At 32.7% G+C, this 27,850-nt stretch overlaps 1 protein-coding gene and 1 long non-coding RNA gene across 5 annotated transcripts in view; one reads left to right on the top strand and one right to left on the bottom strand.

Moving 5' to 3' along the window:
* Positions 1-2,851: 2,851 nt before the first annotated feature.
* LOC129944303 (uncharacterized) lies at positions 2,852-3,575 on the bottom strand. Of its 2 annotated transcripts, none has more exons than XR_008781459.1 (3): positions 3,449-3,575; positions 3,046-3,369; positions 2,852-2,988 (listed from the first exon to the last, which is right to left on the bottom strand). It is a non-coding gene; the product is annotated as an uncharacterized LOC129944303 (long non-coding RNA). The 2 variants fall into 2 exon arrangements; XR_008781485.1 differs by having other exon boundaries at positions 3,046-3,289; positions 3,403-3,535.
* The window catches only part of LOC129942438 (NADP-dependent malic enzyme), a 40,908-nt gene continuing 16,018 nt past the window's right edge, over positions 2,961-27,850 (top strand). Inside the window, exons 1-2 of one of the 3 annotated variants that reach the window (XM_056052455.1) lie at positions 2,961-3,189; positions 21,313-22,312. In XM_056052455.1, coding sequence (XP_055908430.1) covers positions 3,125-3,189; positions 21,313-22,312 — 1,065 coding nt within the window. In that variant the 5' untranslated portion in view covers positions 2,961-3,124. Of the gene's footprint in view, positions 3,190-12,965; positions 13,212-20,852; positions 20,900-21,312; positions 22,313-27,850 lie in introns of those variants that run through there. The other 2 variants (XM_056051732.1, XM_056053058.1) reach the window with 2 other exon arrangements.

Genomic DNA, 27,850 nt, shown 5'->3' with positions numbered 1-27,850 from the left:
TCCCTCGAATACAAAGAATATAACCTGGTAGCGTTCCTAGATATTGAAGGAGCTTTCAACAACGTCAGTTACCAGGCGATCACAACAGCAATGGATAAGCTAAAATTAGAGAAGTCACTCATAGATCTTATAAGTCTCATGCTCAAAAGCAGGACAATAATTTCTAACATGAGAAGTTTTACTACCACCAGATCGGTGAATCGAGGCACTCCCCAAGGTGGAGTCCTTTCGCCTCTTTTATGGAACATGGTAGTAAACGACTTACTTACAACATTGGAAACAGAAGGTTTCAAGGTGATTGCCTACGCTGATGACGTTGCGATATCCGTATCTGGGAAGCACCCCCAAGTTCTCTCGGAACTCCTACAAAATGCCCTAAACAGGCTAACTAAATGGGCTAATCAATGTGGATTGGACGTCAACCCACACAAAACAGAATTAATACTCTTCTCGAGAAGATATAAAATTCCTCAGATTAGCCCACCAAAGATTAAAGGAATACCATTAAGCTTTTCCGACCAAGCTAAATATTTGGGCCTCATTTTAGACAAAAAACTAAATTGGAAGGCAAATATTGATGAAAGAGTCAAAAAGGCTACTGTAGCGCTTTTTACTTGTAAAAAGGCCATAGGATCAAAATGGGGCTTCTCCCCAAAAATAACCCACTGGCTATACACTTCGGTAATCAGGCCGATACTCGTTTATGGAGCCGTCGTATGGTGGACCGCACTGGATACGATGGTAAATCTAAATAAACTCATTAAAGTCCAGCGGTCAGCAGGTATGTGCATCACAGGAGCACTTCGCACAACACCAACCGCAGCACTGGAAGTGCTTTTAAACCTAATACCACTTGACATCTTCTCTAAAAAGGTGGCTGCCAACTCATGTGTAAGGCTTAGAGCCGCCTCTCAATGGACCAGTAACAATACTGGACATACAACCATTCTAGACAATTTCAGATCTATCCCAGATCGCTTAGACTATACCACCCCAAAAATGGTATTTGGTAAAAGATTCCATGTGTCCATCCCTTCAAGATCCTCCTGGGAAGAAGAGGGACCCCTGGAAGACGATGCGGTACACTTCTACACTGACGGTTCAAAGACCGATCACGGAGTTGGAAGTGGTATCTTTTCAGAACAACTGAATCTCAGTCTATCCTATAGACTTCCCAATCAATGTAGTGTATTCCAGGCAGAAGTAATGGCGATTAAAGAAGCACTATCCTGGCTCAAAGAAAACGTTATATCTTGTAAGGATATACGAATCTTCTCGGACAGCCAAGCCGCTCTTAAATCTCTCGCGTCTGTCTCCACAAACTCTCGAACAGTCCACGATTGTCAATCATCTCTGAAGGAGATGACGGAACAGTTTAACATTCACCTCATTTGGGTGCCGGGCCACAGAGACATTTCGGGAAATTGCAAAGCCGATGAGCTCGCCAAAAACGGAACACTTCTGCCTTATGTTAGACAAAAACATAACATAGGAACACCACTTGCTACATGCAAATATCTTCTCAAGCAATATGCTTTAGAAACAACAAATACTAGATGGTCACAAAGTACCACCTGCCTGGCAACCAAGCAAATATGGCCAAGTATTGACTTAAAACGGTCAAAAGGCTTGATATCACTAAGCAGACAAAGTATAAGCTCTACAATTGGAGTAATAACGGGACACTGCCTCATAGGTAGACATGCTCGAGGCTAGGGGTCTACACAAATGACTTCTGTAGAAGCTGCATGGACGAGGAGGAAGAGGAAACAGTCCAACACCTTCTATGTACATGTCCAGCACTCTCCATTAGAAGGAATTACTTTCTCGGTAATCCCTTCTTCGATAATACCAGTGAACTGGCAACGATTGACACAAAACGTCTCTCTAACTTTATTAAAAGTACAAAATGGTTTGTTTAAATTCATTACTCTCCCATGAGTAACCTCATTAGTGGTATCCCAATGGACCCTTGAGGTCTACGTGTGTCAATAATATCTGGACAGCCACTCCAACCTAACCTAACCTAACCTATAACTGTTCCCTCAATCAAAAAATTTGCGTTCAATGGCAGACATTTTTCGTGAAAGTCATGAATTACAATGATTAGTTCAATGATGAACTATACCTGGCCCCTAAGTTCAATTGACAGCTGAAAAAGAACAAAATATTAAAATATGTCAATTCAAATTGACATTAATCTCATGCATTAGAGACTAAACAATAATAAAAAACTGTAGTTATTAAAAGTAGCCTATAAAAGAGCCAAATCCAACTTGTAACAAAAGGAACGAATTTTTAACTCTTTTAAAACATATTCATTTGAACAAATTAAAATTTCTCAAACCGAAAAATGAATCATAATTTACCCTACAATTCAACAAAATGTAGAAGCTTCAACAAATTAACTCCGTTACAGTTTTATGAGCATAAGTCGTATATACCGACACCGCAAGGTCATATAATTTCTTAAGTAAACCCTATAGCAAAATTAGTCATTGTTTTTCATCAGCAAAGTGATAAAGATTACGTTCATATACTACCTATCGAATCTTGAGCTAATCCATTCAACTATAATTAAATATAAAAAAAGTGAATGTTTTTTGGTTAGAGGAGGACATTAAATTAACGTATTCATCAAACATATTGCACTTTTATTTTTTCGTTTTTCAAATATCTCATTATTGCAAATTCAAAAAAAAAAAAAAAACATAAAACCATACAAAAATAAAGACCTGAAGCCGGAGACTTGGCAGCACGCTGGCTGGGCTAAGTGGCTTACTGGCTTACTGTCTGACTAGCTGGCTAGTAGCATCGAGCCGACCATAACAAGTTTTAATTTATTTTTGCACAACTTTTAAAGTTATTTAGTGAATTAGAAAGAAACAAACAAAAACCCGTAACTTGAAAACAATTAGCCAGGTGAGTTCAGTTTGAGACTGGATTCAATCGACTTAACATGTTTAACACCTCAAACATGCAGTGAACCTAGAAAATTATTCGAATGCAAAAAAATTGTAATCAAGTTAATACAAAAATTTATACCTTTTCCAAGTGCTGGTGCTTAAATTTAATTTTCAAGTCAGACATTTTTCATAATACTTAATACTTGAAACTATTCTAAATGATGGGCAACTCGAGTTCAATGTGTAGGGACAAAAAGTCGGTGCACCATCGCGGCCATGACGGGTAAGTGCACTTTTGTTCTTCTAATTTATTCATTTTAGTTGCGATATTTCGATTTTGAAAAATGTGTTTTTGTACTTCAGCCGTCTGTCTACCTAGAGCACTAAAAGTTCTGGTTGTTTATTGTTTGTTTCAGTAAAATTTCCTATACGCTCAGTGAACGTGTAGATACAAAAATAGAATCTACAAAAATAATGCAAAAATATAAATATTTACAATGACGCAGGAGATAAAGAAAGGGCGGCAAATGGTCGGGTCGTACCACAATCTGTAGAAAGAAACAGAGAGCTTTCAATTCCACTGAAGGCAGTATTTTATTTTTTCTTAATTCACTCGTAAATAGTTTGATTTGTTATTTAAATCGAAACGGTACGGCGGGGAAGTCTTTTTATTTGTTTATTTGAAATATTTTTGACGTTTCTAAAAGTCATCACAAACCCTCTCCCTTACGTAGAATAGAACATAGAACCTACCCCCAAAAGTGTGCAATCATTGTTTTAACTCACATGCATTTCAAATCGTGACATGTTTACATATATCTAGTTGGTGAATTTATATCAAACTATTATCATTTCTATCAACAATAACAACAACAATAGTAGTAGCAAAAAAATTGTTGTTCAAGGTCATCATCATTAACTACAAAAACAAAGTGATAAATGAATTTAAAGTAAATTAGTTTATTCAAACTTTTAAATTTGTTCGTTTTGCGAGGGCAACAGACAGACAAGGTGTTATTTGTGATTCAATTTCGATTCCATGGTGACCCCGGCGCGGCACGGCGGCGCGCGGCGACGAGACGTATACACAAATGAGTACAGAAGTTCATTTATCGGTTTTATTGTGTATTTTCATGGAAAAGTTTCCATTGTTTCCTTCCTTGTGATTATATGACATCATATTCTGTTTAAACCTTTATGTACAACATATGTACACATAATCTTATTGAAATAATGAAGATGAGGATATTAAAATGATGCATGTTTTTGCATTTTAGTGAATGTTGTTTTTAAAATCATATGAACAACTTGTTTATGTTCATGGCGATATGGATACAGGCTGGTAGCTAGAAAGGGGTGATGTGAGGGGCTGCATTGGCCCGTAGTATGATTTACCCTAATCTGCGTTTTAACCGTTTCGTTGAGTTTTGAAAGCTGTCATAAAATCGAAAGAAAATGACATAAATGAATGATTACTGACGTTTAGAAACTTAAAAACTGGCATTTCTGGAAACTTAATTTCCAATGAACGATTGATAATTTTTGTTCGTTAAATATGTACGATCAGTTTTTACAACTTTCATACATCAAGTAAAAATGGCATAAATGTTTCTGACGTCTAGAAATTTAAAATCTAACATTGTCTGTTAACACAATTTCGATTTAATAGCTGCGTTCAATCTTTTGTTGGACAAGCTATTCTGGTTTTTGTTGGTTCTTAGATACTTTCTGGAAAGATTTAAATTTCTTAAAGTAAAGTTTATTTTGTAAATTTTCAATGGATTATTTTAATTGCTCACCGGATTTATAACAAAAAACATAAAAATCTGAAATCAATTTTCTGGTTAATTCAAACTCAACCATATTTTGAATCAGTTGTTCTGTCAGATACCAACAAATAACAGACATTTTTTGATTTCTTTTTTGACATCTTAACCGCTTTTGACCAGCTGTTCTTTTATTTTTTTATTCGGACACCCTATCTATTCGAGCAGAGCTCGAACTGTCAAAAAAAATTACAGCAACTTTGAACTTAAAAAAATTAAATGCTTCTGACGTCTAGAAATATAAAATCTAAAATTTTCTGTTAACACAATTTTGATTAAATGGCTGCGTTCAATCTCTTGTTGGATAAGCTATTCTGGATGTGTTGATTTTTAGATGCTTTATTGAACGATGTGGATTCCTAAATTAAGATAGCTGGCAAAAGATAACAACAACTTTTACTTTGTAAATTTAAATTTTCAACGGATAATTTAATCAATTATATTTTGAATTAGTTGTTCTGTCAGATACCCACAAATAACAGACATTTTTGGATTTCTTTTTTGACATCTTGACTGTTTTGGATCTTTATTTTTGTATTCGGACAGCATATCCGTCTAAAATTGAATGCAACCAATCTTTGTTTGTCTTTTTACGTTCAGAGCAGAGCTCGAACTGTCAACAAAATAATTGTATTTTTTTAGCTCTGATCGTTCAGAGCTTAAAATTCGTGTTTCTTTTTTTAGTTCTGAACATGTTCGGGGCTCGTTCTGTGAGCTCAGTATAAAATAGCAGAGTATACGGAGTTAAATGCTGAACACAAACAATTTGATATTGGATTGCCTAAAGCAGTACCAAAGAACGACAAATTAATTACAAAATGTGAGTTTATATACGTTTGAAGACATATTTCCACACAAATTCTTAACAAAACGATAGCAATATAGTTTGTATTTATGATGCATACTTTTACTTTTCAATATCAAATATTAAAAAATTTAAGAAAACAAATTTATTCGTCGCGAAAAAAAACTGTAGTTAATACGAACTGTCAAACTTTATTCGCGTTCCACATTATCCACACTTGCAACGAATTAAATAATCGCGTGTACTTAACCGAAAAAAAGTCATTCTTGATTTGGTTTCGGTGGTGAATGTTGTTCGGCTGTGCGACGAATTAAAAACTCTTATGTGAAAGAAATGTCAAAATCGACGAATATTCGTTCATTCGTTGGTCGTGCTCATGTGTAAAGAGCTTAAGTACCATAAAGTTATCATATTTTTTTTTCTAAATCGGTAGTTTCCCTACCAGGTTCATAATTGTGTTGTTCCATGGCAAGAACTTCTTGGCACAACATAACAAATGCAATCGGATTCAATCGAAAATGTTGTTTGAAAGTCTTGTCGGAGGATCTCTTCACCACTTCTTCGGCATAGTTCTCATTTTTAATAATTCGCCTTGAATTAATGTCCACAATATTTTCTTCATCTTCATTATCAAAAAACAAACTAAATGCTTGCCTTAAAATAATTCCTTTATCCATTTTTGTTGAACAAAAAACTAGACTTACTTTTCTTGATTACCAAATGTTTACGTTTGACAGTCTAACATTTGACATTTTAAATCATGACAGTTTAGTGCTCAAGTAGTTTCATAATTAAATCAGAGAGCTCTGAACATACTCTGCTCAAAACTCTACTCTACTCAACTCTGTTCGCTCAGGCTCTGCTCAGTGCTCAGCTTTAAACTAAAAAAGAAAAACGCCAAATGATCAATGCTTGTTTCGTTAAATGTTGACAACAATTACAAGTTACACATGCACACACAGTGTTTAACTGAAAAATGAATGTATCTTTATTTTTAAACATATGTACAAATGTACGTTCATTTGGACATTAGACATTTATGACGCTCTTAAAAAGTACAAATTTCTCCAATTTTGTATCTTTAAAGGTCCAAACACAAAGCAAATTTGTATTTATAAATATATAAATAAACGTTCCATTGTTTGCAGACTTTTAATTGTTATTGAAACAATAAATTAATATTATTCTTGACGGATAGGTCAAGAGTGACTCCAAAATATTTCTTCTTTGAAAGCTGAAATTGAACTGTCAAAAATTGACAGATACACTTGTTGTTTTTATTCTCAAACCAATACCTACTATTGATATTATGGTATTTGTTTCTGGTAATTTGTCAAACTTATCGTTAGCGAGAGGCAAATACCGAAATCCCCTCAAAATGAAAATATTAGCCACGGCACTGGAAATGAAATTGATAACGATTGTATATGAGCATAACAAGAAAGAATAAAAAGCTGATAAGGAATATACACATTAAGTTGTTGTTATGACGTATAGTATTTTGTTATTTGTAAACAATTTAAGAGGTGCTTTTATTAATTTGTTTACATTGTTAAGAAAACGACGTCATAGAAGTTTTCGGCAAAGCTTAATTTTTGAAAAGTGATTCAAAAATAGGAAGTAAATGCTGTGGATGTTATTCACTTCGTGCGGAACATCTCACTAGTTAATTTTGCCAGAAATTGTAGCTTATTCCTAAAATAGATAGAAAGTCATGCTCCATACACAAATCTCTGAGAGCTAAGCATGAATGTATAGTTTGACCTAAAATTATGTCATAATTTTCCAAAATAATTGGATAATTTAACGAAACTGTCAAATTAACGTGTTATCTTATATTGAGTAGGTTCAGGTGACACTAATGTAGAACACATTTCTTTAGTCTCTGATTTGTCAAATGTCAACAAATTTCCTTTAAATTAAAATAACGTTTTAAAGATCGAGAAGAAAGTTCATTGATGCATATGTCAAAACATAAGCTGATCTGATCATTTTTGTTTTTTCATTTAATTATAAGGAAAACTTCATTACTCTGGCATTTGTTTATTTTCTTAACTTTACTTATGATCCAATTTTGCATTCAAAGAATGCAGTTGACTTTGCTTATGAAGTCCTTTATGCCGCCTTAACCTAATTCTTATCATTGTTTAGGGTAAAACAAATTTCCAGTTACTAACTGTCAAAGGGATATGCATTTGCAAAACTTTACTGAAAAGTTAGCCGATATAAACATCCTTCACTATTAAGTCAAGTTTTTTCTGTCAAAATAATTTATTTCACACCAAAATAAAATTTATTTCGTTGTACAAAATTAAAGCGAAGAATGTCATCACTACACTAAAATCAACTCAGCCTTATATTTTTGAAGTGAAGTTTTTTAAATATGGCAATTCTTTGCATATACAAATAAAAATGCCAAATTCGTGTTCAAGTTAAAAAGTTTATTAAAAGTCAAGAAAAAAATCACTTACGCCCATAATATTGGGTTCGTCAAAACTACTTTTACGGATAAATATTTTTATCTTTATCTTTATTTATTTTATTGTTAAATACTGTACATAGTTTCGAATTTTCAATTCCTTATAAATCAGATTTAAATGACATTTAAATTTGTATTATTTAAACACAGTTTTGAATTAATTGACATCTACATATACATATGTACATATGTACACCGACTTTTAAAAGTTGCAGAACTTGAAAGTCCTTCCGTGAAAAGTGATAAGTGAAATATTTGAATACTTTCTCTAAGAATAACTCAAGTAAAGGGTTTGTGAAGCTCCAATTTTGACAATCAAAGATAACTGAAAAAAACTATGGAGTTCCCTTCGTCGGAATGGGCGTTCCATTATATCTCTGGAAAGTCCTTATTGTTATGAAATGAAGCAAATTGCCGTTCCAAAAAAAATAACTTTAACTGTTTAGTTAAAGAAAGAGCTCCTATGAGAACCGTTTGGCAATACGAGTAAGCCAACTGGGACGGTTTCAATAATTACTTCAGAATCTTTAACTGGTCACTATGCTTCCTCGATAGTGACGTTGACGCCAACGCTGATATGATCACAAGTTTAATTCTCCTGGGAATGAGAACTTGTATCCCGATCAGGGTTAAAAGACCCAAGGAAAACGTTTGGTTTGATGCGAGCTGTAAAGAGGTTATTAGGGCCAAAGAGGTAAGTTCCCGTTGCTATAAAGCCAACCGTACTGAGGAAAGCCGGAAAAAATTCAAACAAGCCAGGAAGGGCTGCACCGCCAATATTCGACGGACCAAATTTGTACATGACCTAAAAATACTGCAATGTCCCAAAGGCACCACAAATTTTTGGTAATTTGTGAGAAACATCAGGAATTCTTTCTCTTCTTCGGTTCCTACGCTCGTTGTCAATGCCACTCCTTTGTTAGCTCTTAAGAGAAAGGTAATCTCTTTGCTAGGCAGTTCGCCGCCAATTTTACGCTGCTAGTGAGTGTTATGACTTCGCTGGTACTTGAGCGAGTTAGTGATTCTATGGGACCAATCTTTTTTCCAACTCGTATTATGGCAAAGGTTCATAAATCCGCTGGTCCGGATGGTATCCCGGCTATTGTTCTGAAGAGGTGTTCTGGCAAAACCACTGCGTAAGCTTTTTCATCTTTTCTACTCCTTAGGTCTCGTTCCGAGCGGATGGCAAACGGCATTTGTCCAGCCTATTCCCAAAAAAGGCGAATCTTCCTCACCCTCTAACCACCGACCGATTTCACTTACGTCCCTTCTTTCCAAGGTCATGGAAACGCTGATTAATTATCAGCTCAAGAAATATCTTGAAGATCGAAAGCTTCTTAATGACTGCCAATACGGCTTTCGTAGCAATAGTTCCACTGGTGATCTCACGGTTTATCTCACCGAACAGTGGAGCAAATCTTTACATTGTTTTCGAGAAAGTAAGGTTATTACACTTTATACTTCAAAAGCATTTAAAAGGGTTTGGCATCAGGCTCTCTTATCGAAAATGGGTGCTTTTGGTTTTCACGAATCCCTGCTTCATTGAATTAGTAGTTAACTTTCAAATCGTTCAATACAAGTAGTATTGGATGGATTCAAGTCTGAAAACCATAAAATAAATGTTGGTGTGCCCCAGGCCTCTGTTCTATCACCAACACTCTTTTTCATTTTTATTAATGATCTCCTGTCTGCAACTTCAAATCCAATACATTGTTTTGCTGACTATAGTACTGTCAGCTATTCATATTCGTTTTTAGACTCACATCGCTCTTCTTCGGATGTGGAACTGCAACGATAAAATATGATAAGTTCATTAAATTCCGACCTAAACAGCATTGTTCAATGGGGATTAAAAAACCGCGTGCAATTGCAAGAAGTATTTCACCCCTTCTGATCTTGCTGTTATCTACAAGACTTGCATACGTCCAAAGTTTGAGTATAATTCCCATCTCTGGGCTGGTGCTCCTGCAACTTACTTAAGCCTCTTGGATAGTATTGAACGTAGAGCATTTAAATTGATAGATGATAATATCATTATAAGTTCATTTCTTTCGCTTGAACATTGTCGTAAGGTATCTTGTGTGACTCTTTTTTACCGTTATTTTAACGGCTTATGCTCTAGTGAAATAAGCAGTTGCATTTCTCCCCTTAAACAGTTCAACCGTGATACTCGCGCTTCTAGGAATGCTTATCAGTATGCCCTCGAGCCCAACTTCGGCCGGTACTGTCAAATACAGAGATTCGTTCTTTAGCTGTACTACGCGAATGTGAAATGCCTTACCACACTCTTTCTTTCCTAATCATTGCAATTTAAAGGAATTCAAAACCAATGTGTATTGACATCTCCTTTTAAACCCTGTCTCCTAGTGCTCACACTGTGCCTCTGTATAATAAGGGTAGTAATATCCCCTTGGGTGTGTGTTTATTATACAATAAAATGACATTTCTCCAAAATCATGGACTTGACAAATGTTTATTCTGTTTATATTTAGTTGGGATCAGATCAGAAAGGTTTAAGATCGGCGTCGTAATCTCTCAGGATTATCGTCACAACAAATAGGCCACTTTTATTAATCGACGTATCCATTCAATCTAACCACATTTAAAGTAAATCATTTGACAGCTGACAAAATAGCCACCGCCCACCAGTTAAAGAAGTGTTTCCAACTTAAAGTTATGTACCGCTAAAAAGACAATTACAACAAGGTCAGAAACAGTTCAAAATTGTGTGTATTTTCAGCAGTCCCATACTGAAAAACAAATATAATTTATAGAAAATTTGATAACACTTTAAAACTTCAAAAAACTTATGGCTGAATCACAAACACGCTTCAGCTTCGGCTTCGTTTGCGTTACGATGGCCTTGCTCCGAGGTTGCTTTGAATGACATTTCTATTATTTCATCTCTCCAAAGAGGACAATATTTTGTTTGTTGACATTTTTTTACAGGTGTTGAGCTGTCAGATAAAGAAATATTCAAATAATTGAACTAGAGCTTCCGTTTCGAGTCACATTACGTTAAATTACGTTCTTTTCCTTACTATTGTCAAACGGAACGTGAGGTCGAAGCTCCATTGTGATAGCATGCATTGAATTCCTATGGCTGAACTCGTAAACGTCAGCCGAAGCCGAAACTGCAGCGTGTTTGTGTTTCAGTCATTAAGCTCTGAGTAAACTAAAGTGATTTACGACGGCAAACAAAATGTATGAAATGACAGATCTTATTTCATATTTCATGTAATAGAAAAGTCATAATATTTTATTTTCGTATTTATAACATCACTCAATCATAAGGGATATTATATTTTATTGAGAACAATTTGTTTTTCCATAGCTCTTAACACCTTTCTAAATTCATATTTTACTATCAAAACTCTTCCTTTGATAAAATAAATTACTTAAATTATAAAAATTGGAGTCTTAATTCTTAAAAATTAAAAGAGATCAAAACAGTTTTTGGAGAGATTTGGAAATGTGTCTCCATTCAAAAACTTGGATTTTAATTTTATGACACATACAAAAATCTTTTCACTTATCCATATTTTTCAAACAAAGTACCTTCATATGTTTTTCTATATACATTTTAATTGTTGCAGCAATTTCAAACAATTTGATCTTTCGATTTTCAATTTCAAACCTTTAAAATTGATATCGTAAAATCAAGAGACCAAAGTCTTTTCTTTTTAAACTTCAAAAACCATCAATCAAAATGGACTTAAATTTCAATTTCAGATAAAAGAACCTACGAACTCTCATATCTTTAAAAACTTTGTACTATACTAAAATTCAATTCATTGTCAGCCCATATCACTATCACTCAAATAACATTTTTTATTGATTTTTCTTTCCCTCGTTGTCATTGTATTTCAATCGCTAATGAGATTATAAAACAATACTTACCCAAAAGACAACATTTCATCAAAAGCAAAAATGTGTCAGTCCTATTCGTGAATTCAAAAACGTCAAACAACATTGTTTCTCCAAATAACTTTGTCTAGACATTTCAACTTCAAATTGAAAGTAAATCTACATTAAATTAATCATTCTCATTTTTTCCGGCGTCACACGTTATTCCGGCTTCTGATTTAATTATAGTAAAAAAAAGAAAGGCAAAAGAACTACTCATCCGATTTTATGGGTGATTTAAAAAGTTATCATAATATCATTTTTCAAGGTTAATGTTAAATCAGTTTTCCTATAATTTGTATTTTTTATTATTTTTGACATTTATGTCATTGACCCATAATTATAGCATCGAAAAATTATAGAAAAGAATCATATTTTAAGATTAAAACAAAACATCACACTCACAATAGAGACGTGTGACAGTTTTATCAATTAAAATTCATAACGTGTGGCCTGACAGTTAAGTCGTCGCGTAGAGCTTATCACTCAAATTCCCAACACAAAACTGGATTGTCAAACTTATTTTTTGGAAATAATTTCGAAGACGAGTTTAACTTGTTTTTTTTTTGCATTGCGAATCAATGTGAATGTATTACATCAGGGTTTTTTTCTTGCCACCCATCAATTTACTCTCGTTTGTAGATACCTACGTTTAGGAATTCACGAACGTCAACTTTAAAGAAATGAACCCCCTACAACAGATAAATGAACAAATTCGTGGAATAATGACTGATTCATTTTGAAAGAATCTAAATAGACTTCCAAAGGGTAAACGTGACCATCGGCAGCAGCTGTTAATGTTAATATTAGTCAGTTCTTGTGAAATTTAACTTGACATTGACATAGGACCAAACCCAACGTCATGATTTCTTCGTGGTTTCCTTTTGATATGATAACCAAAACAAAAAATTACTTTAATTGTAATTAGTTTAAATTTTTCGTACTTTGTGAATTATTGAACTATCCATTTTCTCAAAGATGTACGTAAACGTCATGATTAGTACTCATATATTTTTAAATTACAGATTCGAAAGTCTTTATTCTATTAAACTTAAATGCATAAAATTGGAAAGAGACAGTGGGAAAAATAAGATAGATACATGAAAAAATTTTGTTCCCTTACAGTGTGACATTTTATAACGTGATACGAAATATTTTTTTAATTAAATTCTAAATAAAGTGTAAAAACAAAATCTTAAACTGATGTTCCTATACAATCAAACAAAATGTCTTTTTGGACAAAGTGCTACGCGTTTGGCAAAGAGGTCGTTCCACTCAAAGTTGATCAAGTAAGTATCTTATACATTTTCCCCTGTGAATATTTGTATTTTAAGTTAAGTAAAAAGAAAGTATTTAAAGAAAATCTTTTCTTTATCTATTTAAAGAAAATCTTTTCTTTAAAGTGAAATTACTCAACAATTTTCAAGTACTTGTATATATAGGTATGTAAGTATTTGACGACAAGTACAAACCATAAGGTTTTACTATACTTTAAGTTTCTGTGCAGTACTTTAAGTACTTGATCAGTATTTTAAGTACCAACTTATCAAGTAAATTTAACTTTGAAATTATTATGAAGTACTTGAAAAATACTTGTACTTCAAAAGTATATACTAATACTTTAAAGATATTTGTACCTAAAATCTACTTTCAGTTACTTGTAAAGTACTTATTCTTGAAAAGTACTTGTACTTAAAAAGTACTAAGTCCAAGTAATTAATAATTAGGGAAATTTACTTCATTTTATAAAAACTCAAAAATTCATTCAATATTATTTCCTGTTATAAAAATATATGCAACTCATCTATTGAGTATATGAATCTGGCAGAAACTTTTAGTGTTAAAGTGTTATGAGTCTTCGAAGCTTTTGTTCTACAAGCTTAATTGTTTTTAATTGAGTTTTAAAGTAATGGAAACAAAGCTGTAAATTGAATAATATAATTTTGCTAAGAATTTTGGCCACCTACGAGACATTTTGGTTAACCCTAAAGATTTCATGAACCAATGACGCTAGAGACTTAAATTAAATTTTATATTAAATATTGTAACGTAATACCAAACAAGTATATTTTTGGAAAAAAAATCAATCAAAGGTTTTTTTTTTTCATAAATCAAAAATACTGCAAAAAAAATTTGTCACCTCGAAAATTTTACGACTAAAATATGATTTCATATCCAAAACAATTAAGTGCAACGAAGAATAATGTTTTTGACATCTGGTAAGATTTTGCGAAAAATCGAATTGACTAAAATTGTTTTTTCGACACAAATATCTTTTCAGAAATTTGAGATTGTGGCTTCCATTTAATTTTAACTTATTAAAAATATTGTTGTCAACATTCTTAAAAAATTTGAGAAAAATCGAATTGACAGTTTTTTTACAAAAAGTAAAAAATTAATAAAAGTTGGTAAAAGCTGTTTTTCGACTCAAATATCTTTTTAAAACTTTGAGATATTGGCTTTAAACTACTTAAATCTTTTAAAAAATAATCTTGTCAACATTGAGTAAAATTTTGAGAAAAATCTAAGTGACGTTTATCCCGAAAAGGGTTAAAAGTATTAAATCATGGTTCGATTCGAGCTGCAAAGAGTTTTCAAGGTGAAGGGGTGAGTTTCCCGTGTTTTAAAGCCAACCCAACCGAGGAAACCGGAAAAAGTTTAAGCAAGCCAGGAAGGCCTGCAACGCCTTTATTTGAAGGAGTAAATTTTTACATGACCAAAAATTACGGCAAAAAATACTGCAATGTCCCAAAGGCGGTAAGAATTTTTGGTCATTTCTAAAAAACATGTGGAATTCTTCCTCATCCTCGATTCTTACGCTGTCAATGACACTCCTTTAGTTAGCTCTGTTGATAAAGCCAACTTATTTGCAAGGCGGTTCGCCGAAAATTCCATCTTACCAGATTGTGTCATGACTCCCCCAGTTCTTGAACGCGTAAATGATTCTATGGGACCAATTTTTTTTTTGTACTAGAACTGTGGCGAGATGGGCTATTATTCTGAAGAGGTGTTCTTCCACGCTATCTAAACCACTGCATAAGCTTTTCCATCTATCCTATTCTGGTTCGTTCTGTGTAGTTGGAAAACTGCATTTGTTCACCCAGTCCCAAAAACAGGCGAATCTTCTTCTCCCACAAATTACCGACCAATAGCACTAACGTCTCTTCTTTCTAAGGTCATGGAAACGCTGATTAATTATCAGCTTAAGAAACATCTTGAGGAACGAAAGCTTCTTAATGACCGGCAATACGGCTTTCGTAGCAATAAGTCCACTGGTGATCTCATGGTTCATCTCACCAAATAGTGGAGCAAATCTTTACATCGTTTTGGAGAAAGTAAGATTATTGCACTTGATATTTCAAAGGCATTTGATAAAGTCTGGCATCTTGCTCTCTTATCGAAAATGCTTGCTTTCGGTATCGACGAATCTCATCTTCGTGGGATTAGAAATGTTCTTTCGAACCGTTCAATACAAGTTGTTTTGGACGGATTCAAGTTTGAAACCCATAATATAATTGCTGGTGTGCCCCTGGGCTCCGTTTTGTCTCCGACTCTCTTCCTCATTTTTATAAATGATCTCCTGTCTGCTACTTCTAATCCAATACATTGTTTCGCTGACGATATCACTCTTAGCTATTCATATTCGTTTCCAGGCTCACAACCCTCCTCTTCGGATGTGGGACTGCAACGGCAAAATATGATTACCTCATTAAATTCCGACCTACACAGCATTGTACAATGGGGAATAAAAAATCGTGTGGAATTTAAAACGCTGTCTTGCGTCAACGAAACGGAAAATCTTGACATCCTCGGAAAGTGCATACGCGATGTTAAAAAATGCCGCAAGATGTCTAGATTTTTTGAGACATTGCAAGAAATTTGTCTCTCCGTCTGATCTGGCTACTATCTACAAAACCCAATATGCCTGAAACTTGAATATAACTCTCACCTCTGCAGGGCTGGTGCTCCAGTAACTTTTTTAAGCCACTTGGACAGTATTCAAAAAAGGGCTTTTAAAATAATTGGTGACATTAATATCATCAACTCTTACCTCACCCTTATATACCGTTATTTAAAAGGACTATGCTCTAGTGAAATAGCAGGTTGCATTCCTCCCCTTAAACAATTTAACCGTAATACCCACGCTTCTAGGAATACCCATCAGTTTACCTTTGAGCCCAACTTCGGCGGTACAGAGATTCTTTTTTAGCCGTACTGCTCGAATGTGGAACGCCTTGCCACACTCTATCTTTCCCTGTCATTGCACTATTCAGAAATTTAAAACCAATGTACAACGACACCTCCTATCCAACGCTTCCCTCTTTTCCAATCAGTGTTCGCTAACTATAAAAAAAAAGTGACAGTTTTTTTTCAAAAAAACCTAAAAAAAAAACAATACTAAAACTTGGTAAAAACTTACTTTCGATCCTTCTGCAAACTTTTTTTATTTCACAGAAAATATTGCTTCGATATTCAGTAGATTTCTACTAGAAAGTAGATTTCTACTAGAAATCTATTTAACAAAATTCAAACAAAACTATTTCATTATATGAAAAATAGTGATGGTAATATTAAAAGTTTTAAGAATAATTCAAGAAACAACTTCTTTAACCCAACCCTACAAACTTTTAAGCAAAACAAGTCTACAGACGGGATGGTAAGTTATCAGTGTGGGTCGCATCCCAGCCTCTTTTTATAATTCTATTTGTATACATTGGACCGCGGAAACCTGTGTATAAATATGTTTCACACGGATTGCAGTAAATGGAAGAAGCATTTATATTGATAAAATAACGAGATGTGATGAATTTTCTACACTTACTAAAAACTTAAAATCTCAAATTTATGCAACTGTGGGTTATGTCAGCTTTTGGTAAGGCAACTCTTTGCTATAACGCGGATATTTGGATGTGCTTTTATTTTAAACAAAAACCGACTCGATGCCACATGAAATCAGTTTTCTATACTTACCTAAGTCAAATAAATAATAGGTGAAGGTATATTTACTCCGCAGAACCACCTTTACTTTTATCATACACCCGATTTTCGTAAATATCAGATGAGGGTAATAGAACTCAAATAAACTGAAATATTAAGTGATTTAGAGCTAGGTTATAGCTAGGCAAACCAAATGCAAATTGGCTTTCTAATTGATCTCTTTGAAAAAGTAATAACAGATGAGGGTAGATATTCTTTTTAAGTATCTCGTACTATTACTGTTTAAATGAAAAATTCAAATGATGGTTCTGATTTTTAGAATTAATAATATTTTGCAAATTTTTCGACTTACGAGGTTATAAAATTTAACCATAAATTTATGCAAAATTATGTTCGGCTCTAATATCTTGAGAACAAACACATATATCGACTTCAAACTTGGTATCAATAAGTGCGTTTTTTGCCAACATTGCCAACAAAACGATCCGCAGTAGCTAGATTTTTGTATTTAAAAATTGTTACAACTGATAGAAGATCTGTCAGAATAATAATAAAAAAAAAATCAAATGTTAAAATAAAGCAAAACTAACTAAAACTAATAAAATGGACAATTTTCAAGAAGAAATGTTAAGAAAACATCTGGAAATTGAGATTCTATAAAAAAAAATTCATTTAACAATTGCTTAATGGGGGAGGCTTGTTCGATTGTTACCTTAACATGTGGTATTGAAGCGAGCTTGAAGATCGCCTTAATTCTTTATAAACCTGAATCAAGTTGAAATAAGCTTGATTTGACATGATTCCCGTCGAAGATGGGAGTCGAGTCAAAATTTGAGGAGATAATCCTGTGTGCACAAAAAATTTAGTTTTGTTTTAATCAAATTACAAAAAAATAGACATGGAGAAGGTAGAATATTCTTATATATTCAGTTCTTCATTGTTTAACCTGAATCAAACTATCTCACTTGCACTTCACACATCGAAACACCATTTGCATTTTAGAAAGTACTGTCATACTTAAAAATGTTCAAATCTTCGTGTGCAATGGAAACACCAAAAAGATTTATTTAATCTATACTGAGATGAACCTTTGGTGGAAACTTAGCAAAATTTAATTATTTTTTCTATTGTTTTCTTTTGCAAAATAAGCCCATTTAGTCCATTTTCATTAACAAAACTAAATAATATCAATAGTAACAGATTGATTTTTTTCCCCAATGGAAAACACATACATAATTTCAAATGCACAACTACTCAATGAAAACAGCCATCGAGATACAAATCCAATATCAATCGTACCAACATTTGAGAACGAAATCACATAAGATCCAATCGAGACTCGTATAAATGTCAAAAACCCATCCATAGTAAGATTCTACTCTAACTTTTATCGGTGTTATTCATACTATGGATATTGTTTTTGTTATTCGTGTAAAATCATACTATAAGCTTATGAACGACGGCAGAATGTAAGACTCTGACACTTAGATACATTTAAAAATAGCTTATTATTTACACACCAATCATATAAATTGAATAAGTCTTTGAACAATCTGATACAGTTTTACAATGCAGTACATTCACAAATCGTGAAAATTTTGCAAATATTTGAAACGAAAGGGAATCATAAATTAAAATAAAATAGGTGGCGCAACAGTCCGTTGAGAATTAGGGCCTATGGGCTCAAAACTCTCAACCGTTCCTGTGTGCGAGTAATGTTGTCAGGAATTGAGGGGACCTACAGTTTTAAGCTGTATCCGAACAGCTAATTTTAGCACTTTTCATGACAAGAATAACTCTTGGAGGATTTATCAATTCCTCGCAAGGGGCAGTACCCGTGAAAATATTATAAAATGCACGGACAGGGTTTGAACCCAAGACCTTTGTCAATAAAAGTTAAAAATTGGAAAGAGAAAAATGTTTGTTTTTTGAATTTAAAGAAATAAGTGAATTTGAATATATTATTTCTATAATAATTCGAAGGTTTTATATTAAACTAAAGAATATGGAATTTTTATTCTATTTTTCAATCAGAAATTTGTTTAACGAAAGTTTCACTTTTGCGGATTTTGAGACATTTACATACATTTACATACATTTTGGAATTTAAGTTTTAATTTAAATTTTAAAGAAAATTCACTTTAAAAGCTTAATGTTTGAATTTACCAAGATCTGAAATTTAAAGGCTACTTCAGTTTGTGTTAAGAAAATCAAAAACCTGTTTCTCAGAATACAATATCAAATTGAATATCTCTAATTCGAGGGTTCTTCTCCAAGGCTTGTAAATAAGTCTACGTCGTTGTACAGCCCGTACAGCTCGTCGTTTCATCTTCTCCTCCACTCCCTTTCGATGCATACGGGGCCGTTGATCACACGAAGAACTTTTTTCTCGAAACGACCCTTTTGTCATAGTCCATGCTTCTGCACCGTATAGCAAGACGGGGATTATCAGGGTCTTATCTAGCGACACTTTGGTCCTTCGAGAGAGAACTTTACCACTCAATTGCTTTCTTAGCCCAAAGAAACAGAGGATAGCAAGAGTCATTCATCATTTGATCTCAGCGCTTTGTGTTGTAGACGAAGTCCTTGACTACCTCAAAGCTACCTCTGTCGATAGTGACGTTTTGACCAAGACGTCAGTGTTGTAGGCCCTTTCTTGACGACAACATGAACTTTGTTTTGCCATCATTAACCGTAAGACCCATTGCCTCAATACTCCCAAAAGCCCCATTGACCTCACGCTGAGTTCTTTCGATTATGTCAATGTCATCAGCATATGATAGAAATTTGACAGACTTTTGAGAGAAAGTGCATCTAGTGTTGTCGTGTAAACTCTGCACTATTCTTTAAAGCACGATGTTAGAAAAATCGCATGACAGCGCATCACCTTGTCTAAAACCTTTTTTGGCATCGAAAGGTTCTGTTAAGTTGTTTCTAAGCTTTATGGAGCAGCGTGAATTCTCCATGGTCATCCTGCACAAACGGACGAGTTTGGCAGGGATGTCAAAACTAGACACGGCTCTATACAGCTCGTCCCTGTAGATGCTGCGGCCTTGAAATCGATGAAAAGATGGTGTTTGTCGATTTGGTGTTCTTGGGTTTCTTCCAGGATCTACCGTTATGTGAATATTTGATCGGCTGTGGATTTTCCTGGTCTAAAACCACACTGATAAGGACCTATCAGTTTGTTGACCATGGGCTTTAGACATTCACATATTACGGCAGTGAAGATTTTGTAGGCGATGTTAAGTAGACTGATTCCTCTATAATTGGTGCAGTTTAGAGGTTCTCCTTATTTATTAGCTTCGAAGAATCATCAAGCCTCAGATACGGACGGATTTACTGTTGACACGAAAATTCTTAATTTAAAAAAAAATACTCATACACCAGAGTGTATATTCCAATATAAATTGGTGATATTACTTGTTGCCATAAAATGTTTAAATTACATCCATGTATGAATTTTTTAAAGTGTATTTTATAAAACATGTACTTCGTTTAATTGTCATTAAATTTTATCGTGACCAATTATAATTTAAGATACGTAAAACAAGTAACTTTGAAAATAGACATTAAATACTAAGTATCCAACACGTTTTTCATTGAACATTTTTTTAAAATGTAATTTATTTTATAATTGTGATTAAAATGAAAAATTACTAATATGTGTTCTTACTGTATTGTAGAAATGAATTAAGGGTTAGAAAAATTATTTAAAATTTATCTGTTGTCGCCTTGTCGGTGATAAAATACCTACATTATTTTCAAGCTAGACATTAAGTGCTTTCTACTTATTGTGAGTCACGACAAAAATAGGATACCTATTATTTTTAAAATGAAAAATTGAACCTAAGACTTTTCAATATTCCTTAGTGCATATTTTGATGCAAAAGTGAATGGGTCTTAAAACTGTTTGTTAAAATATAATTAATAACTATACGAGTATATATAACTTTTGACTTTTATTTACCTCGTGACATGAGATATTGTTCGAGGAAAATTTCAAAGCCTTCAGTTGTTTGTTTGTTTCTTATAAAAGGTTTTCTTTTGTTATTTTATTCAATCAACCTTTGTTCAACATCGTTTTTTTGCTATACCAATAATCCATGACTCAACAATACTCTACTGCCACTAATTTATTACCTAAAAACAAAAAAGATAATAATCCATAGTTTAAAGCCTTCAGCTATCTACAGACTTATTTTTTATATTTTTGTGGAAACATATCTACTACCATTAAATCACGCACGCCTTCAATTAAATCTCAAAAAAAAAACTCACCAATATCTAATTGAAACACTTTAACTTTCAAATAACCTTCTACCTACTTCAAAAATGTATTCCAATTAAAACAAAAAACAAAAACTTAAAGATAGATTTATTAATAATTTATCATCTCCGATTCCTATAACTCTTACTAATAGATTTACACTTCAATTATCTCCTTTGCAGTGAGCAGGTATTCCCCTCGGCAAATGGCTCTCATAACCATCATAGTGCCAATTCGAATTGGGATCATGAGCGTGACCGCCACCATCGACGCAGCCAACACATTCCCCATCAACTTAATCAACACCACCTGTACACCAACGCCACGGCCGCCAATGGAAATGGAATTGGAAATGAAAATGTCAAAATGAACTCAAACTCACAATCAATTTCCAATCCCAATTCCAATCCACAGCAACAACAACTTCAACATTATGAACATCAAATTTATAAAACAACAATTCCAGTGAACAATCACCAATGTCAAATTCAAAACTGTTCCAATAATATTCAAATGAATCAATCAGCTGTTTGCGGCATGACTACCGGCATCGGCTTAACAACCAATGACGTCACAAACGGTGGAATCCCCTCACATTCACATTGCTGTTGTCACAATCACAACAACAACAACGACACCAACTGTCACCTAGTGCGCAACTCTGCCACCACCACCCCTCAACTAGATGGCAAAAGATTCGTTTGCCCTACAACAAATACCATCACTCAACCACACCATGAAAATCATACGACCCTTGTTGGATATGGCAATGGTTGTGGCGGCAACGGCAACGGCAACGTCAACAGCAACTGCGGCGGCGGCGAACTCACAGACGGTGTGGCAAAACTTTGCCAATTTAGTTCGAATCGAAACACTCAGCAAACGACGTCGTCGTCTCATTCGTATTCTCCTGCTCTAGTGGACGCAACTAGAACTACAAATAATAATAACAATTCAAATTTTTATTTTCAAAATAGTCATCGTGCTTATAGCAGTTATATTGACAAACTACGAGGCGTTTCGACATCAGCAATTAGTGACGAAAATATAAAACCATCATCAAAAATGGCATCATCAGGACATAATCGTGATCGATTGGGAATGTGGGGAACTAGCGGTGATAATGAAGTTGCCGGAAAACTATCTGGATTGGATCGTATGCAAAAGAAGCGATACAATAAGGTAAGTAAGTGATAGCCCTTAAGTCGACTCTTATACAATTTTGGAGGATTCTAAAACAAATATATTTATGGGCAATGGAAAATTTCCAGTGAAGAAATGTTTTTCTAAAAATTCACCGTAAAAATCGATAACAAGAAAAGTGACAATTCAAAGTTTTTTAAAATGTTTTTTTTTTCTTGTTTAAATTTTCAACGAAAAATCGATTCTCAAATTTGTGGATTTAGATGGTGAAATAAACATTAAACATGTTTTCATATATATACAAGTTTTAATAAGAATTTAGATATTTGAATATTAATGACATCTAAAGGGCATAGTTTAAGCTTTTTTTTGTAGAGATATTTATTATGAACGCCTCTGGTCGAACGACGACGGGACGGCAACGGCAACGTCAACGATGACAGCAACGGACGACACAATAATATTCAACAAAATTGAAATTGACGCAACTTTTTCTTTTGGATTTTGCTTTGCTGAAAATTGGCCAAATACTATTTTTTTTTTTTTATTATTTCGCAAAAATACAAATGTTGAAAGAAAACATAATTCAGAGTCAATTTTCAAATGAAACAAACACGAAAAATAGATGATTCAGCATTTCAGCAAGCATTTATAATTTCTCTATGGCAATAAGTTAAAAGTTGTTGCGAAAGGTACATAACATAGATATCGAGCTTATAGCTGAAGGTAGATAGTTATACCTTTGTTATATCTATAATCTTTTATCGTGCAATCTTCATTTGGTATATAATCATTTACATTACTCATAGATAGGCAAAAATTAGAGATAATTTTAATTAAAAACAGGAAAAAAAAAACAACTTTACCATAACTTAAAACAATGGAAACTTTGCTTGTTTTTTATTTTTAGATAAATTTATATTTTATTTTATTTATATATGGTCAAACTTTAGTGTTTTGGGGTTTGTTTGTAAGTTAGTTCATTATGAATGTACATTTCTTCATTTATTTATTTATTCGAATTTATTCCGAGTCTAGTACTTGTACTCTACTCTTTATTCTACTCATGGTCGGACTGGGTGTATATGTTTATATTTTCTTATTTGGAGTGACCAGGTTTGGGTTTTTATACCATTTATTTTTCAATTTTTGTATCAAATTAAAAATATTGAAATTGAAAACAATACTGTAACAATGATAAGCACATTAAAACAAGCTAAAAACATTACAGTACAAGTAATTGAACCCGATCCGTGATTTGTAGTTTAGTGCCATGCTACAAATACTTAAAAAGAGGCTGGGATGCGACCCACACTGATAACTTCCCATCCCGTCTATCGATTTGTCTTGCTTAACAGTATGCAGGTTTTCGTGTTAGGTTAAAAAAAGTTGTTAGTAAATCTATTCTTACGAATTTTAAAATTACCAACAATATTTTTCATATAAAGAAATAGTTTAGTTAGAAAATCTAGTTTTTGTAAATAGATTTTTAGTAGAAATGTTTACCAATTTTAGTAGCATTTCTTAAATTTTTCAAATTGGATGAAATTTGCGTACTATTTCTTGTACATTTTATTTTTTTATGAAAAAAAACGAACAGTTGGATTTTTATAAGAAAAAAAACTACTGAATATCGAATTTTCTGTGAAATAAAAAAAGTTTAAAAACAATATTTTTAATTTTTGAAAAGCAATTTGGGGGAGAGTACGATAACTTTAGCGATAAAGTTTGATGACGGATTTGTATAGAACAGTTAAAAACAAGCATTTTTTACTATGAGAGGGGGGGTCTATCTAACCCCGTTTAGGCGGTAGGGGCAATTTAAAAAAATATGTACACTAAATGGAAAAAAAATAATTAAAAATTACGGTAATACTTACAATTAAGTATTATACCTTTTTTTAAAGCCAACATTTTTGTCTATTAGCTTGTTTTTAAATAAAGTCAAAACTATGCATAATTTTTGAAAAAAATAGTTTTAAAGTTAAAATTTGTGCAAAAAAAAGTAAAAAAGGGTTAAAGTGTAATTTTTTACTACTTCAAGATTAATTACCACTGTTTTTATTTCAGAATTTATTGCTCTTATTTGTTTTTAATCAAAAACTGAAAACTAGATGATTTTATGCATTTTAGTTTTTGAGAAAATTGAAAATTACAAAAACAAAATATTTCAATTTAATTACTTTTTCCGTGCTTAAGTTTAACGTAGGCTTATTTTGATAGTAATAATGGAATGGATTAAGATATATTCATCTTGCACGCACTCAAACTTGCACCCACCCCAATCTCACTGTTTTCATCGTAAAGTCAAGTAAAGCAATTTATTTAGCAAAACCCAGAATGCACCACGAGGAGATAGAATTGCATTGAATTCCGCGTCCCAGACAGTTAGTCTTTAAGTAAGTCAGGAGTTAGTAAAAAATACTCACGTCAATTTTCAATATTAAAGGTATGTAAGTCTAGTCAGCGAATTCATCGTCCGTACTAGTGTCACTGTAGAGTTCGTTAATTCCGTTATTGATGATCAAGAGCCGAGGTTGTTTTGGCGGTTTTCTAGGTGTTCACTGCGAACGTCGAGGGGGTCGAAGTGCTTTAGTTGCTGACCCACACTTTCTTTTCCATCAATCAATCATCTTGCACCCACCGAACCTTGCTCCCTTCTTACCTTGCACGCACTTCAACTTGCACCGACCTCAAATCCTATAGTGTATTCAAGCAGGAGGGTTGCAGGGGGGCAGCATGCCCCCCTTACAGATACCACTGTTGCATACCACCAAACTCGCACCTACCATTGTTACTATCAAAATAAGACCAGTCAAGCAAAAAAAAAAGAATTAAATTAAAATAGTAGTTGTGGTTATTTTCAACTTTCTCAAAAACTGAAAGACATACAATCATCTAGTTTCAGTTTTTGATCAAAAACAAATAAGAGCAATAAATTCTGAAATAAAAACAGTGGTAATTAATCTTGAAGTATTGAAAAATTACACTTTAACCCTTTTTTTTAATTTTTTTTGCACAAATTTTAACTTTAAAACTATTTTTTTTTTTCAAAAAGTATGCATAGTTTTGACTTGATTTAAAAACAAGCTAATAGACAAAAATGTTGGCTTTAAAAAAAGGTATAATACTTAATTGTAAGTATTACCGTTATTTTTTAATTATTTTTTTTTTCATTTAGTGTACATATTTTTTTAAATTGCCCCTACCGCCTAAACGGGGGGAGATAGACCCCCCCTCCCATAGTAAAAAATGCTTGTATTAAGCCCCTCTACCTAAAACCGTTATTATATCTTGTCGCCAAAGTTATCGTACTCGTGCCGCAATTTGAGTAGAAAGTAAATGTTTACTAATTTTTGGTATTGTTTTTTATTTTGTTGATTTTTAATTTTTGTAAAAAAAAATGTCGATTAGACTTTTCTCAACATTTTACTGACTGTTGACAACAATATTTTTGTAATATAAAAGTAGTTTAAAGCCAATATCTCAAAATTTTGAAAGATATTTGAGTCGAAAATCAATTTTTACCAACTTTTATTAATTTTTTTGTTTAAGTTTTTTTTTGTAAGAAACTGTCAATTCGATTTTTCTCAAAATGTTTCCAAATGTTGACAGCAATATTTTTAAAAAGTTAAAATTAGCTGAAAGCCATAATCTCAAAATTTTGAAAAGATATTTGAATCGAAAATCAATTTTTACCAACTTTTATTAATTTTTTTGTTTAGTTTTTTTTTGTAAAAAACTATCAATTGGATTTTTCTCAAAATGTTGACAAAAATATTTTTAAAAACTTAAAATTAGCTGGAAGCCATAATCTCAAAATTTTGAAAAGATATTTGAGTCGAAAATCAATTTTTACCAACTTTTGTTATTTTTTTTAGGTTTCTATAATGTGTAAAAAACTGTCAATTCGATTTTTCTCAAAATTTAACTAAATGTTTAAGACAGTATTTTTTCAAAGATACAAGTAGTTTATAGACAAAATCTCAAAGTTTTGAAATGATGTTTGAGTCGAAAATCAATTTTTACCAACTTTTATAAATATTTGTTTATAATTTTATTTTTTGTAGAAAAACTGTCAATTCGATTTTTCTTAAAATTGTTTCTAATGTCGAAAATAATATTTCTTATAAGTTAAAATTAGTTGGAAGCCATAATCTCGAATTTTTTTTAAAGATATTTGAGTCGAAAATCAATTTTTACCAACTTTTGTTAATTTTTATATAAGATTTTTAATTGTTTGCTATAAAACACTCAATTAGAATTTTTTCAAAATTTTAGTGAATGTTGAAAACAATATTTTTTCAAAGATAAAGTAGTTTAAAGCCAATATCTCAAAGTTTTGAAAAGATATTTGAGTCGAAGATCGATTTTAACCAGCTTTTATTAATTTTTCTTTTAGGTTTTATTTTTTATAAGAAAAACTGACAATTTGATTTTTCAGAATGTTCAAAACAATATTTCTTATAAGATAAAATAAGTTTGAAGCCTTAATCTCAAGCTTTTGAAAAGATATTTGAGTCGAAATTCAGTTTTTATCAACTTTTATAAATATTTGTTTATAATTTTATTTGTTGTAGAAAAACTGTCAATTAGATTTTTCTGAAAATTTTATCAGATGTCAAAAACATTATTTTTCGTTGCACAAAATTGTTTTGGTGATAAAATCATTTCGTATTCGTAAAATTTTCGGGGTGACACATTTTTTTTTTCAGTTTTTTTGATTTATAATCACGTAACCCGTAGTACCCGTGGCATGATGGTTAGTGAGTTGTATTGTCATGCAAAGGTCTTGAGTTCAATACCTGCCTATGTTACCTTAATTTAAAAAAAAATATTTTCGCGGGGACCGCCTCTTGCGAGGAATTGACAAATCCTTCAGGAGTAATTCTTGTCATGAAAAATTGCTTTCTCAAATTAGCCGTTCGGATTCGGCCTAAAATTGTAGGTCCTTCCATTCCTGACAACAGTACTCGCACACAGGAATGGTTGAGAGTTGTAAGTCACTAGACACTGGTTCACAACGGACTGTTTCGCCACCCAATTTAATTTAATCACGTTACAATATATTATATACAATTTAATTTAAGTCTCTAGCGTTTTTGGTTCGTAAGATATTTAGGGTTAACCAAAATGTTCACCTTTTTTTTAAACTGCTATGTTAAAATAACCACCTATGCAATTTTCTTGAGATCCCTTTATGCATTTTTCTGACTCATTATCTGTATAACAAAATTTATTTGAAGTCGATATCTCTTCTGGTTCTTAAGCTATGGACGACGAAAAAAACGTCCCGAACTTTCTATAAATCTTTTATTTCGACTCTAGGGACCTTGAAAAGTCGATAAATGTCAAAATTTTCAATTTGACAAATCGGACCCATTACAATAACTTCCTATGGGAAGTTAACAATGATAAGCACATTTAACCAAGCTTTGAAAATTATAGTACAAGTAATCAAACCAGTTCCGTGAGTATTCGTTAGTGCCCTGCTAAAAATACTTAAAAATACTAAGTTACTAAGTTTTCAAATACTTGACAACACTTGTATTTATGATTATTTCGAAGTAAAGTTGC

This window comes from Eupeodes corollae, chromosome 1, assembly GCF_945859685.1.
Source record: "Eupeodes corollae chromosome 1, idEupCoro1.1, whole genome shotgun sequence".
NCBI lineage: Eukaryota > Metazoa > Arthropoda > Insecta > Diptera > Syrphidae > Eupeodes > Eupeodes corollae.
This window is presented reverse-complemented; position numbering and strand designations above follow the sequence as displayed.